The 16004-nt window shown below is 45.0% G+C and overlaps 1 protein-coding gene across 1 annotated transcript in view; it reads left to right on the forward strand.

Moving 5' to 3' along the window:
• The first annotated feature begins 121 nt into the window (after nt 1-121).
• LOC111622242 overlaps nt 122-16004 on the forward strand; it is a 118150-nt gene continuing 102267 nt past the window's right edge. The window contains exons 1-6 of the mRNA XM_023364594.1: nt 122-609; nt 3112-3284; nt 9895-10032; nt 11486-11787; nt 13681-13767; nt 13951-15154. Of these exons, the coding sequence (XP_023220362.1) occupies nt 137-609; nt 3112-3284; nt 9895-10032; nt 11486-11787; nt 13681-13767; nt 13951-15154 (2377 nt within the window). The 5' untranslated portion in view covers nt 122-136. The remainder of the gene's footprint in view (nt 610-3111; nt 3285-9894; nt 10033-11485; nt 11788-13680; nt 13768-13950; nt 15155-16004) is intronic.

Raw genomic sequence — 16004 nt, forward strand, 5'->3', positions numbered from 1 at the left:
TCGGGAGGAAGATCGGGCGTTTACCCCCGTCGGGACCTCGACATTTCGCGAATTGCGACTGCGGACGGAACGCGACGATCGTCGACCGTCGGCAGTCGTCCAATTTCTCCCCTCCTCCCCACCGTCACCATCCGCAATGCCGCTGTCACGTGACGGAGGAGGCTCCGGCCTGCCGCTCCTCCAGACCGGCCGACACAGCTGTTGCGCGCCACCACGCGGCTGGCAGGTGGACGGGAGCGACGGCCCGCCTCCTCCTCAGCGCCACCCTCCCTACGGCTCCGCGGGAGGTGTCGGGTGCGGAGAGGAGAAAGAGCGCCGGGGAAGCGACTTTGGCTTTCGGTTTCGTCCGCCGGAGAAGACGAAAAGGCGGAGGGTCGAGGTTAACCCGTCGTTTCCGGTCGCCGTCGACGTCGAGATTAAGGATCGGAACGAAACGTCCGCCGCCGCCGGCGACGCCGGCGCATCTGCCGCCGCGCCGAACGGTCACGTGGTGGAAGCAGGGCGCAGACTCGACCCTTCGGCGCTTGCGCGCGCAGTGGGCCGAGGAGGAGAAGAAAAGCCCGGACGCCTCTCGCGCCGGTCACCAGACAACGGCGGCGATGGCCATCGGTAAGTGTCGTTCGCCTTTCGCTCCGCGCTCGTTCTCCCTCCTTTCCAGCCACTCCGGCGGCCCTTCCAGTCCCTCCCCGGCCCCGGGCTCCAGTTACGGGCCAGTCCCGACCCGCCTCTCTTCGGGGGCGTTTGTAGATTTTATTTCGGGAGAAGACGGCTTACGTAAGAGGAGGGAGCGCGAGCCAAGAGGCGCAAAAATTGCGGGGCGGCGCCACCTCGCGGCGGTCGGACCGTTTTCCCGTCCTTTTACTCGGACCGGAGTTTGTTACGTGCCGGAGTTGGTAGCGCGGGCCGAAACTTTCTTCCGCCGCGCCGAGTCGTTCCGGCGCTTCGTTCTTCGCGCAACAGTTCGGCCCGTCGCGAGGAGGGAGGATATCGACTTCGACCGCGACCGCCGTTTTCGCTCGACTGGAGCCAGAACAAAAAAGATTCGATTTTCCGTCGTTCTCGGATTTTTCCGTTTCTCTCCGACTTTCTCTTTTCATTTCTTCTTCTCTTTCTCCCGGCTCTCTTCTTCCGGCCAACCGCTTCCTTTTAATTAATTAAAATTCTAACGCATTGGTTTTCTTGGCGCGCGCCTTGGGCGCGAACTCCTTCGTCTTGGCCATTGTCGACGATTTAGACAATCGCCGGTTGTTTGTCCGTTTTCAAGAAACGACGTAACTCCTTTTCCCTTACGAGGGATCGAATATTCCCCGACCAATTTCGAGAGAAATTAAATAAATAAATAAATAAAATCCGGTCCGAACAACGTCCCGGAGAAAGATTCGGTTGCGAAAATTGCCCCTTAACCGGGAAAGTGCTGGAGCGAAAATCGTAAGTCGAAGCATTTCCGTCCCGTAACGGTTTTAGTAGGTTATCGACCGGAAGAAGTCGGAAATTTCGAGCGGAAGAAAAAACGAGAAAGTGAAAATCGCCGAATAATAAATGCGTAATGGCCGAGAGGGGATGCGGAGAATGGATTAGGAATCGGAATTGTGGGGCCACGATCCTTTCGTTCTTCACTTTCCAAGACGGGGGGGGGTTCTTTTTTACGTGTCTCTAAAGAATATATCATAGAATATTCTTTTGTTTCCAACTATTCGAATAGATTTGGAGTTTATAATGCCGTCTTTGCACCCCTTTTATAATTGATAACCAGTTGTCCGGGAACCGCTATTCTGGGGTGTGTAGTTTATTGTGAATTTTAATAGTTACTTACTATACGATTAAGGCCGTAACCGAAAATAAACTTTAAAGATGTTCCCACATAAAAATCAAGTTTAATTTTCGATATTCCGACACTAAATTTCGATATTCCGACACTAAATCTCGGAATTAATCGCGAGTGTTTTTTTAACGTTTTTTCTTGTGTAAGTAAACAAAAAATGTGCCGGTTCAATTGTAGAAAAAAAAGAGTTTAAAAAAGTATCTAGAATAGTTTCCGGCACTTCCAATAAATCAGAGAGATCCAATCGGGAAGAGCAAAAATAATTAAATTTCAAAGGACGGTCTCAAATGACTTAAAACGCAATCTGTAATTGGTTAGTTTAAAAATAAAAAAAAAAGAAGATAATGGCAAGCTTTTTAAAAGTTTATTCAGATTTTTCACTATAAAAGACGGTAAACTTTTATTGTATTATTTTTTTTTACAAGCCAATGATTAATGTCGGCACATTCGAAAATAAATCTAGAATTTTTGTTGGTAGAAAGGAAAACGTATGATATTTCTTTAGCTAATAATAAAATTAATGTTGTTTGCAATATTAAAGTAACATTAAAGCCAATAAAAGGATAAACAATTGTTTACGTAAACAGAAAAGAAAAAATATTACGGTTTTTACCCCGGAAAAGTAACTTTGATCACCAGAGGGCGTACTTCAAACGTTAATAATAACGCGTTATCGTTGCGAGATTTGGTTTCCGTTAATATTTTGAATTTCGAAAACTGACTTTAGCCCTCTGGTGGACAGGTCAAGAATACATTGTGCGGATGATAATTTAAATAAAAACAATGTTGTTTTAGTTTTCAGAAATGATTTCTACGTATGTAAATAATGAATATTGAATTTATCGTTCGATAAGAACAATGGATTTATCCGCTTATCGAGCGATGTATATAAAAAAAAGTGGGGCCGAAAGCCAACGGGAACGCCGATTTCCGGTTTCTTTTTTTATTTTTATTTTTTTCAAATCGCTGTCTGTCTCTTGTATCTGGTCCTCCCACCCCCATTTTTTCCGGTCGAGCACCTGGCGCTTCACCTTTCTTCTCGACTTGGCATCCACCTGTCCATCGACTTAGCCTTTGGCGTTGCTTCTCCTCCTATTCTTTCTCCTTACTATTTTGAGTGGATGGTAACTTTTCCGGGCCCCGGGCTCACTTTTTGTGGATTCTAGAAACCCACGATTATGTAAGACCCGCGGCTTTCCTCCATCTTTTCGTCTTTGATCATCCTCCATGGTTTATAACGGAAATAATAAGAAGTCGAGCTTGTTCTAACACTTATTTATTCTTCGCAGATCGGGTGGAACTCGTTGTTCCGATGATCCATTGGCAGGAAAAGCTTGGAGCGTGTATTTGGTGGATGGACCTAAACTGGGACCTGCCGTATTGGAAATCAGGCCTGGGCCCACTTATGCCGGAGAAGGGCTGACAGTCAAAGTACAATTGGAAGTAACCGGAACAGAAAAAGGTAAGTATTGTTTTTCTCTAGTAGAAATGGGTCCTACCGAAAGACCTAATCTAAATTCTAAGTCACACACGTTATTAGAAACACCAAATTCTACACCGTATTTTTCACTACATTTCGAAATTAGTTAACACCTGGGAACAATTTATGGTGGTGTCGACGACGATCGATTATATTTTCACCTTCTATTATGGCTTCACTCGAGCGTTAACGGGGGTTTTATTTCATTTTTAGATACGTAAATAACGTTTTAAAACACGAAACTTTTCACGACTCCACCCTTAAGAGCGATGGAAGAAGAAGAAGAAGGGTTGTGCTGTCGTACGCCTTTTTAGAAACACCATTTTTGTCCCGCAGAGTGACGAGACGTCTGACGTAACGATTGATGATCCGAGTTTCCATCATACCGCACGATGCTTAAATAAAATATTATTAACTGTCAGCTAACAATTTATTAAGTAGTCGACTTGCAGCTAACACCAGGATGTTTCGTTTGATCCCCTTTGTTATCGTTTTGTCGATTTTTCTGTTCGGTTACGACCCGTGCCAAGAATTTATTCTTCTCCTATTCGCCTTTCAAATCGTACTTTTCGTCTTATAATTTCTAAAAGTTTTTTTAATAATATTTCTCGTATTAACAAACAAATAATACCCCCCGAGCCCGAGTCTAATGTATTGCCAACCTTTTTTATGATTCACCAAAAGAAATAAATTACAATTCAGACAAAAAAAAAAGAAACGTGTTTAGTTCCTGTTTGGAACCGAACCCACGCCCTTTGATAAGTACTTGTCGTCTAAATTATGGGAATTGCCTTACCGTACATTAAGTAAACCTTAAAATAACACATAGGTAAAATACTTTTTCGTGACTTAATTACATAAAACTGTGACTCACTTTCGCATATGATGTCTCGTGTTCTAACCTCTACTTATAAACCCTGTTACAAGTCGACCCCCCTATAACACTGTTGATAATTCCGTTTTATATGAATTCCATGTTGTACGATTTTACAAATACGTAAAATCTAAGTGATTCGTACAACACGGAATTCATATAAAACGGAATTATCAACAGTATTATAGGGGAGTCGACTGTACTTAGATATACGAAAGTCGATTCGTCAAATAAATACTACACTAATTTTCTGGTCAGAATCGGATTAAGATAATCGAGATATACGAGTTTAAACTCTTAAATAAATATACTGTAACTCTTCGACACATCCCGAACCCGTGTCTAAGAGGATTTGTGGAATAACCGAGGATTATCTTTAGTAACCGGTGCTATCAGGGAAGAAGCAACTCCCTCCATTAAAAAAGTTTCAACTGAAAAGTATTTAGACCTACCAGATTGATATTAGAGAATTAGGTATACATTAGAAAGGAGTTGGATGTATGAATACAGTGTAATAATCTAATACGTATATGTACGATTTAGTGATTATTGTAGGCCCGGTGTTATTTGTGTTAATATACACAACTGCGGGTGTACGATGCGGGAGAATTGTTTTTTAATTGGAGGCCATTTATTTCGAAAGCATTTACGTGCCTTCTTGTTGTATTAGATAATCCGTCGATACGGGATTATCATCGTCGTCGTGTTAAAATCTTCTTCTACGAAGTATTATTAAAATCCGGTTTAACACACGTGAATTTTCCGTAATTTGCATTATGCAAATTACATCGACAAGTATTTTAAGAATGCTGATGCGACCGGACGAGAAACACTTTGTAAGTGTTCCTAATTCCCTTTTTTTGGTGTACTTTTGCCGAGAAAATCGTTGGATTTATTCAAAAGAATGCTCTATTTTTGTATAACAATCTTATCATTATTTTTAAAAACGTTAATTGATCACAGATATTGGTATATACCCCCAGTATATATACATAGATACAGAGAGACATACGCGAAGACGAACAAATACAGTACACGAGGACACATACTAACAGATGTAAGCAGGTAATGTACTATAAGTAAATATATACAAACACGTGGCTATTTAAGAGAACAGGGATCTAAGTTATGTATGGGTGTTCCATAGCTATGACGTACATAAACGAGTCCAATCGTAGGACCTTTTACGAACAGTACAGTACATAGACTTATTATACCGTTGGATGGTAATGTCGGGTACAAATATACGAAACGTTTACAATAGAACTAGGGTGGTATGCCAAGTTTTACTGGTGTCTAAAAACCACTTTTGTCGTGAACGATGGCCAATTTGGCCCACAAGGATCTCGTAGAAGCGCACATACATAATCAAAAACAGACATGTACAAATACAGACATATTCATTGTACTGTACGGTACATATACACGGCATATGGATAAACACACCAGCACATTCGGACTTATACACACGAGACGGATATTACGTCAATAAGATACATATCAATCAAAACCTTTACATCGATTTTTTTACACGAGGAGACGACATTCTCCTCGTAAGAGACTCGAATCGATTAGTGGATTAATTAATAAATATTTAATTGTATTAATAAATGCTAATTAAGTAATTAACTAATTACCGTGGTAAGTTCGAATTATCTTTTTTAAATTCGTATGAAATCATTTGTTATCTGCGGTTGTAGGTCATCCCCGAAAGACGTGGGTTCGGATCCTCCCCCCCGCATCAGATACGAACCCACGTCATTCGGAATCATGACAAATGCAATGGTGTAGAGATTCATTTCCTTACTAAATAAAGGGTGGTGTGTTTGTAAGTCATCACGAGACGTTTTTCAAAAACTGACAATGCTTTCGGAGATAAACTTATAAAAGGTTTACTGTACTTTTAAAGAATATATAACTTGACAATTACCTAACTTAATTAATTAATTAATTAAGTCAAGTAAAGTAAACTTTATTACACAAATTTTCACGTAAAAAAACTCTATGGCGTTAACATTGTTAATTAACTTTTTATTGTTCTCTTCTGTTCGTTCTAATCTGAGAATCTCGGGCGATACTTCGCGAATATTTTGCGACTCGCGCGACAAATATACTTTCGTCTTTACGTAATTATCGAATGGTTCAGACGTACTTGGTGGGTTTACGGGTCGAAACTTATGTAAAATGTAGTGTTTTTTTTTGTATGAATAGGAAATATGGCCGTCTGTCTGTTGGCTTCGATTTAGTTCTCTTTTGTGCCAACACGAAAAAGGGCGTGTCCTCTTCACCCGTCTTTCGACACCTCTGCCGTGTTAATAAATTATTTCTATTCTGTTTCAAAACCCGGTCTCATTGTTATGGAGTAAAATATAAAATTATGTACAAAAGGGGAAACACAGGAGTGAAAAAAACCGGGTACAAAACTCAATTAGGCAACAGCAAAACCCCCTCTTTAGTGTGACGTAAATGATCTTTTTGTGACGGAGTTAAACGACTGTTTGATTATTTGTATTTGTATTATTCACTTTATTAAGGTTTATACAGGGCTCGACATCGTATTAATTAGTAAGCGTAAGCATGATTTTATTGTTTACAAAAGTATGGGAGAAAGGAATATCCTGGGGCGAATGGAAAAACCCAAGCGCTGCTGCTACTAACACAGACTGGTTTAACTTTGCTGTATTAAGCTACTACGTGCAAATTCGTAGATAGGATCCGTGTTCTTCGCGTAAGTTCGGTTAAGAAAAAGAGGAGGATCGGTTGTATTGGCAAAGAACGATGCTTCCTTTGCATTTTTCGGATAGGTGCGCCCGTGATTTACTTAACAGAAGGCTCTAGAATAAAGTGCATTTTTTTTCGAATGTTATCGTCTGGGTAGCCGAGTGAGGGCCAATCGAGGAGGGAGGAAGACCCCCGTCGCCCGCCGCCCGACCGGACCGCGGATGGGCGTCGTCCGGCCATCGATCGGCCGGCTATTGTCCGTCCGTCCGGCTTTATCGGCAGAATTTCTCTTCGATTGTGTCGTCACGTACGGACGACCTCCGGACCGCTTCCTCCCTTCCCCTCCTCCTCTTCCTCCTCCTCCTCCTCCTCCGTCGGCCGGCGCCCGGAATCGGTAATCCCTCTGGGGGAATCTCAACTCTTCCATCCCCGAATCCTCTGCTGGATAATGACTGCGCGTGTTCTTCTCCAGTATTGGCCGTTCCTTTAAGAAAATTTTAATTTAATTTGTTCTTTTTCTTTCTCTTGTCCATTTGGTGCCGTCTTCTGTTACCAGTGTTTTTTCAAATGTTTGTTTACTCGTTTCCGATGTCACCATTAGACGATTGTGTTCCATATCCATCGAATAGGATACGATACGCGTGGAATAGAACGTATGTGCGAATCGCAAATTTCCTTTTCTACCATAAAATAATCATTTATGACTGAAAGTTCTCACTCGCGACAGTTAAAATGGAATCCGAACCTACGTCTTTCGCTAAAATTACTTAAGATACCGGGATACATTCGTCACCGTATTGAAGGATATGGGTTCGATTCCTATCCGGGGTCAAAACGCATTGTTTTTTTTTTTCTGTCTGGGAAACATAATTTATCGATTTATCGAATCCATCTACAAAACTCGGATAACCGGTTCTTAGAAGGAAATCAAATAGAGAAATCTAGATGTTTTTCGATTCTTACTACGCAAATAAATGCTAGCGATGGGAGAGATGCCCCAAAATTGTGTTTGGATTAAATTTTGGACACGATATGTGGGTTGTATGTCTAACCTCAATGTTACCGTTATCGACTAAAAGGCCGGTAAGTCGGAAAACAGCATTCGGATCCGAACTAAACACGAAATATTCGAGACTTTGAGTCAGATTCGAACCCATTTCTTATATTATAAATAAATATATAGGCCAAAACTTGGCATTTCAATTATTCTTTACTTTTCTTTCCTACTCTTTTATATTTGCTTAAAATAAATAAGATTCGCGACGTCCATTCTTCATACGATCGCCATTTTGTTTTTAGTCAAGATCGTCTTACTACTGCCTTCTCCTATTAATAATTTAAGTTATATATAAGCTATGTAATTAATCGAGTGATAAATAGGTAAAATAAGGAAACAATATCAAGAAGTTTCCTTAAAATTTATATTTAAATAATTATATAAAATGAATGATACACGCGACAACACGGGGTCCTTTATTTCTTCAAAATAAAAATACAAGCACACATCGGTCAATTGTAATTTTCTAGTTGTACACCTAATAAAACTTTTATTTCACGTTATTGTTACTATAAATTTTTGATTAGTTTAACGTGTTAAATGTTATAAAGTTTAATTGTAGTTTTTTTTTTTTTAAATATCGTGTTAAAAATTGGAATTAAAATTTTTTATTCTCGATTATAAATTGGCATTATTTTCCTGGTAAATTAAAATAATTATATTAATATTTATAATTGGAATTTTGATTCAAGGCATTTTATTTTCACCCCCACAAAACTAAAAACTTTATATATCTTCCGTCTGTTTTGCATATACATTAATGTATTTTTAATTGCAATTAAATATTTATTATTCACATTTTTCGTAGTTAATTTCGTGCCAAGTAAAAAGAAAGAAATAAAAAAAAAAGTTCTTCGAATGCATTTTGAATTTTTTCCTGATAAAATTTATAGAAGAAATTTTTTAAACACTTACTTTTGTAAATTTTTGTGCAGAGGGCGCTTTACGGAAATCGTCGCGGGAACTGGAATTTACTCGCTGTCGTTCTCAGGCGGCGCTGCGCGACCGGCCGCGCAGCGCCGCCTGAGAACGACAGCGATCCGCACAGCGCCGCCTAGTAACGACGGCGAGTAAATGCCGCGGGTGCGGAGGATACACTTTTAAGTCGAATTGTTAAGAGCTTGGAGTAAACGGATGCGGCGGGCGTTTCCATCAATCGTTTCTTCCCCCTTTTCCGATGGTTTTGCCGCTTTCCCGAACGACGCGAAAATACCACTTTCGGGCCGCGGGTGGCGCCGCGATTCGACGGAAACCCGCGGGAGGTCGGAGAGCGGCGGATCCCGGAAGGAGGGGCCCACCCGCCGCCTTCTGGCCGAAACGGCCGAGCGTGGCCTCGCCGAATCATTAAACCGCGGACACCCGCCGTTCGTACAAGAAACTTCCATTACTCGTGGCGCGCCGCCGCGCGACGTCGCCTGCGATGCGCCAGCCTTTTTTGCGGTCCTTTGTACTTCTTTTTTTTTGTTTACTTTGCCATCAATTTAGATTTTTAATGTAAAACTTCACTTTCGATAGAATTGAGCCGAGAGTTTTGAAAGGAAAGGTTTGGTTGGGGGGAGGAGGAGGAGGCAGTGGTTCGGCGCGTCCGGCTAGAAAGGGAGATAGGATTGGGCCAGTCACGGCCCGTTCCCGCCCGAGAAGGGAGAGTTCCGGATTCCGGCATCCGACCACCGAATGCCGATGATATCGTCCGCACAGATAAGTGGGCGCGGACACAATGGACGGCGGCCAGACGCCGCACTCTCTCTCTCTCTCTTCACTATCTCTAGTCTGCTCCCACCCCCCAGCTATCCGGTGGCTCTTCTTTTTCTCCTTTCCCCTTCGTCTACCCTCTGACGGTCGATAGCTCCATTCTTGTTTCGTTGCGGTCGGGCCCTCCAAAGAACACCCCTTCAATCGGGTGGTTACCACTCCAATTAACTCTTGTTTTACTCTTACAGGGGTTCGACTTCGTCTCTTCGTCACTTGGGAGATGGACGAACGATGCTCGGCTAGAGAAATCGTAGAGGTGACAGAAAAGGGACTTTCCGGCTTGGCTTGGACCGCGAAGATACCCTCTCCCGGGACGCACGTGATAGGTGAGTCGGATTTGACACATTCGCGCGCGATTTATTCCTCCCCCCGACGATAGCACGAGATATGATTCCAGTTGCTCGACGGGATAGATTTAAGTCAAGCAAGTAATGGGTTATATCCCGTCATACAACTCGGATCGGAATAGGGTCCGGTATTATGAACTCTTGTTTATGTAAGGGTGGGTTGTGTTTGAGAAAATACGATTGGCATTTATCTCTCTTCTTTATGTTTGGTGTCGGTGTTTCTTTTAGGAGGAAGACTGCCCGAAGAGTGTGGAAAATCTGTTAGGAACAATTGAGAATCCATTACATAATATTTTCATCTGTAAAGAAGCATTGTTTCGTCTTTCCGGTTGTGTCATTGTTTCGTAATATAGGGGATGGGTATAATAACGTATGAATAAAACAACACGTCTAAAAATGTCACAGGTCAACGTCTCTAGTGTGTAACCTTTCTATAAGTTGTATAAATAAATACGATTTATATATATCCTTATATACTCGTACAGTACACGGTAACGAACAACGTTACGCTACTATTTTGGTGTAACGTTTTCACTAAAGTCCTATTCGAAAACGTATTGTCGGTCACCCTTCGTAAACATGTTATGTAGTTACGTTCCTTGCATACGATTTTAAATCTCGACCACTGTACCGGAAACCGAATTGTTCGTCGTACTAATTACCTTAATTACTTTTAACGGCTGCGGTTGGCAACACTGGTGGCTTTATGATAATTTGTTTCCGGACGGAAGTGGTCCCCGGCCGCCCACTTACTTTCCGAATCGACCTTTGTCCCCCTTTTGGTCCGCAGTAGTATTTTAAGTGGGAGCGAGAGAATGCTGGCCCCATTCGATCCTAAAGGTGGAGAAACGTGGAAAGTCGACCCCACGGGTCGGGCGAACAAAAATTTAATACTAGAGTCAAAATGGACGGGCGAAAAATTTAATAAATATACGAGTAGCGAGGAAGCGGGCAAATCTCGTTAAAGCTCGGCTGCCACTCTAAGTGCACTTTCCTCTCCACTCCGTGTTTACACAAGCGATGCCCCGCTTCTCCCTCCCGCTCGCAGCCCTCCCCCGACAGTTGGCGCGCTTTTAATTACTCGACAAGTAATTAATATGTGTTACTCGGACCGGGCGGCGCCCGGTCCCTCGCCCTCTCTCTCTCTCACACCTCGCGGTGAGACGGGAGAGCGCGGAGGGAGCTTTGCGGTTTCGGGCCCGCGGGCCGGCCGCGTCTAGTGTGACGTCGACAGCTGCGACGGCGGCGGCGCGCGACCATCTGCCGTAGCGCTTTATCTCGTTATTAAAACGGCGCGTGTTTGCCCACGGCTAGAGAACCGGCGGCGCTCTCGAGAGGCTCTTTCGTTAATTCGAACGGTCCGACACGAGTGTGTCTGCAAACAACGGCACCTGTCCACACTTCCTCACCTGCCTGTCCGTTTCTCTTCCAGGTGTGGTCGTCGACGCGGGAGAGGGCGTGGTGTCCGCTCGACGCCGAGTGACGGTGTCCCCGCCAATCCCGTCCGGCCTGAAGGTGACCTTGCATCCCGAGGTGAAGGAAACGCCCACCTGCGTACCTTCCCATCTTCCCCCGGGTCACGTGACCGTGTACACCGGAAGAAAAGCGCGCCTGGTGGCGTCGGTGGAGACGGGATGCGATCCGACTTTCTCTTGGCGCGTGGACGAAGAGGACCCGTGGGAGAGCGGACCCTTCCCCGGCGGATCTGGATTGTCCCTTCGGAGGAGCGTCTTGGTGAGTACTTTTTTTGATTTTTGCCCCCTTTCTCTAATTTCGGGGTGAATCGATAGGACGATTGCTAGCGTTGATCGATCCCTCTGCCGGGTTTGAAATTCGGAATAGGATAGAAAGAGTTAGAAATCATCACCCCCTACACACCGTTAATGGATCTTTGTTTCCAATGTACCGCCAAAGTTAGTCTCGGAGACAGTCCTTCACCCAATTTAATTAACGTTTACAGATGACACGCGTTGAATGTTGATTACGCGTTTTTCGGGTCGGACAAGAAACTCTTTGTCACTCTTCACTCGGTTTTCCCATTTTTGGGTGCCGAACACCTCATTATAAACCCAATGGAACCGTAAAAGTATGTAACTTAGTTATTCTTTTTCCTACAACGCTTTGTGTCATGGAACATTCAGATAATTTTTCTCTGAAATCTCTCGACGATCATAAGTGACTTTGTGTGCCAACCCGGAGAAGAATAGTTTTTCATCCCTCTACTTTAAATTCTACTCTTCCAACCTGCGTTGTACAGTGCATTGAAGCCAAGTTAGGTGAACGTAAGGATTGTTTTCTTAGAGCAAAGTCGAAACAGTTGTAAAAACATGGCGCCGATTGGCAAAAATTGGTCGCTACGGTTACGCTCACGTGACCGGATACGGGGTCGAAGTAGAGCAGCTGCGTCGAAACCTGCCAGGGCACGGAAGGAAAAGGTAAATAAGTTTGGACTTGGATCCGCGGTCCATAGGCCGCGTAGTTGACAGTGTGTTTGGAAGACATCCGGAAAGCTTCGTGACCTTTCGAATTCTCTACCGAGGCGAAAACTTTTCCAAGACCCCCCTACGAAGAAATTCCTAGTTAAATTCGATCGATGCCGAGTGTTTCCGAAAGGATTTGGCTTGTGATCAACAGATTCTTTTCCGAGAAAAGCTCCCTATCTTCTCGTGTTTTAAACCTTGTGTAATTACCAAACACGGACCGAAATTACATTAACGAATTGGCCCTGTCTCGTAAAATGCCGAAAGATCAGTGATTCGAGCTTTGTAGTTTCGTGCGGTTTTCCCCGTACACCTGGACTCCCCGTTGTCGCTTGTGTTAGGCGTGATGCGAAGGGGTGTTCTTAAAGCTCTTCCGGAGCGGAAAGATAACACTAGAGAGTGAGATAAGAGCGGGCCGGCATTTACATTTCTCGGTTACGGTTTGCGCGCGCCGTATATTTGGAGAGGAAAAAGAAAGAGTCCCGGTGGATTCGTCGCTCCCTCTGTCGACTGTTTCCGGGCCCCCGAGACTCACCCGCGGCGAGATGTTTGTTTTGGCACCGGGTCGGAGACGGAAGCGACGTCTTTTGTCCCGCCATCAAAAGACTCTTTGTGACGTCTTCGCATTTCGGTCGACGTAACGCGGAGGGAGGAAGCGATGGCTTTTCTAACCTCCGTCTCCCTCCTTCTCCCTCCGGACGCGTCGCACGCGCCGCGAAACCGGCGACGGAATGGAAGAAAATAGGGCCGTAATTAAAATAATCTGCTTTCCGTAGGGCCTCTCGGAAGAGCGGGCGGGCCCTAGAAGGGCGTCGGCAACTAGCCGCTAATTAATTCCGTCCGGCGAAACAATTACCCACGTCGTTAATTACCTCGAGCCGGTGTACGCCCGATCTGGCTTCCCCTCGATCGCATCTGTTTTCCATCGCCATATTGAAATCCGTTGCTTTCTACGCCGCGATGACCACGTCTTCGACCTTTGTTATCTTCTCCTAGGAGTTGATTTCGGGAAAAGTCGCTTAGCGCGTGGGGTGCTTCTCGCCCCATCGCTTCGACCTAGCAAATTTGTTTCGGGTTAGTTTCAGAAGAACATACAGTCCCAGAATCCTTTACAACTACGAAACTCTCTTGTTTTTTTTTTTTGCAGGAACACACCTTTGGTCGGGAAGGAGTACATCGAGTTTCTGTCAACGTCAGCAACCTGCACGGATGGGTCCATCGATCGATCTCTGTGGTGAGTGTTATCTGCCATGTCATCTTTCCCTCGAAAGGCGGCGCCGGCGACTGTCGTTCCGTCGCGTCCGACACTTCCGGCAGGTGCTCTTTTTTGTCTGTACCCACTCGGAACCGAGTCGTCTTCACCGCCGAATCGACCGCTTCCGTCCTTTCACTTTCATTTTCTCTGTGTTTTTGGCAGGTGGCCGTCGACTATCGGATGTCGGATGCCGTCCTCAGATCGCGCAACGGACATCGTCACCCCAGCGACAGTCGAGTGACGTTCCTGTTGACCGTCTTCACCACGCACCACGTGGCCACTCGTCTGTTGCTGCGACCGGGCGATGGCACCCAGTTACGTCACACGCTACAAGTGGGAGCCGACGACAGGGATGTTTCCGTACGTCACGATCGACGTTGTCGCCTGTCGGCCGAAATACACCACACTTATAACGAAGAGGGAGAGTTTCATCCCCTGGCTCTAGTGGATGACGGGACGGTTCGAATCGAAGCTCGAACCTCTCGCGTGTTGAAGGTGTGCCACAGACTGGACCACGGAACTTTGTCGGGCAAAGGTGTAATTCCTACCGGGTCGTCGTTGAAACTAGCTCTACACCTGAATACCCGCAGCCTGTGTGACATCAGAGTGGACTGGAGGTTGCTGGAAAGTAATCGCACCGTTCTGTTCTCGAAGAATCGGAAGATCGAGTGGTCTCCGAGAATTCGGCGAGCGGGAACCTACACGGTGGTGTCCACGGCTAAAAATCCCGTGGGAAACGTCACCTTTCGTCACGAGGTTAAAGTTCAGGACCCCGTACGACGTCTGAGCATTCGAGGAATCGGTTCTTATTATCCTACTGGGATACCTTTTCGACTGGTTGCGGTAATCGGAGGGGGCAGCCACGTTACCTGCGGCTGGTCGACGGGTTCCCACTCGGATTGGCACAAATGGGAGGGTCACGGGGGTTGTAGGGCCATCTGGACTTTCTACAAAGCGGGAAACAAGAAGATCGAATTGGAAGCGGGCAATCTGGTGGGACGCAAAAAGACCGGAGGGAGGATAACGGTGGTGGAACCCATTCACGGTGTCTACGTGTCTCTGGAAGATCCCGCCTCTTCGAAGAGACCCTTACGAATCGAAGTATTAGTTCTGAAGGGCAGTCACCTAAATGTTACCTTCGACGGAGGGATGGTCACTCGAGTTGGACGCGGACGGTTCTTGCTGACCGGATCCGAACCTTCTCCGGGAAGACACATTCTAGATCTGGTATTATCCAATCCCGTGGGAGAACATCGCACGCGGGTGGAAATGAGGACTCGTTCTCCCTTATCCGAGGATCTACGCCCCACCATCCTTCTCCAATCTGCATATCGTGACTCGGCCACCTACCGCGTTGATTTTTCAGGTGAGACAATTCATTTTTAAGATTCGAGGGTGACGAAATGGCCGAAAGACAATATTGTTGGATAGTTGCCGACCACAGTCTGGTCACGCAGTTAATTATCAATACATTCGCGTATAGACGTAAGATAGGTTATTTCGTAATGCAGATTGGGTTTCGGGCGGGTGTATTGTCGCTATCTCTTTGTAATTTCGTCTGGGCGCCGTTCTCGAATGACCCGACAACACCCGAAATCGCACTTCTTCCCTCCTTTCGTTTAGTCCTGCCTATAAAATTATTACTGTGGAACGGAAACGGAAAGGTTGTTGAAGACATTTCATATTCCTCACCCTGTTCGGATTAACTTCGACTCTCATCCTCCTTACAATAGACGAACAATACCTAAAATCTGCATGCATTGTGACATTCACCAAGCTTTTATTAATGCATTTGTTTGCTATTAAGACAATCAAAACTAGGATTGGTGTTAGCGGATAGAAGGGAAAAGTTCTACTTTATTGTTATCTCGCGCTGCTTTTATACAGGGAGAGGTTATCTGGAAGAGTTCAGAACGGAACCTTTCGAATCCATTAATATAGATTTTCCATAATTTTACTCCCACTTTTGTCGATTGTCACGACCTTCACTTCCGGGTGCTTCTCGGATTTTTCTTCCCTCTCCCCGATCCTCTCTCCCTTTCTCTTCCTCCGGCAGTTAAATGCGCCACTAACTGGTGTCAAAGCGGGACAGAGAGGGAAGCGCGGTCCCGGCGGGGGTCGTTCATAAATATTCAACGAGGAGGTGGGGAGGAACGAGCGAAGATGGCGGGAGAATTATCCCGAGTCCTCGTTTCGTTACGACCATTACGTTGATT

This window comes from Centruroides sculpturatus, unplaced genomic scaffold (assembly GCF_000671375.1).
Source record: "Centruroides sculpturatus isolate CEXI.00-Female unplaced genomic scaffold, Cexi_2.0 scaffold219, whole genome shotgun sequence".
Taxonomy (NCBI): domain Eukaryota; kingdom Metazoa; phylum Arthropoda; class Arachnida; order Scorpiones; family Buthidae; genus Centruroides; species Centruroides sculpturatus.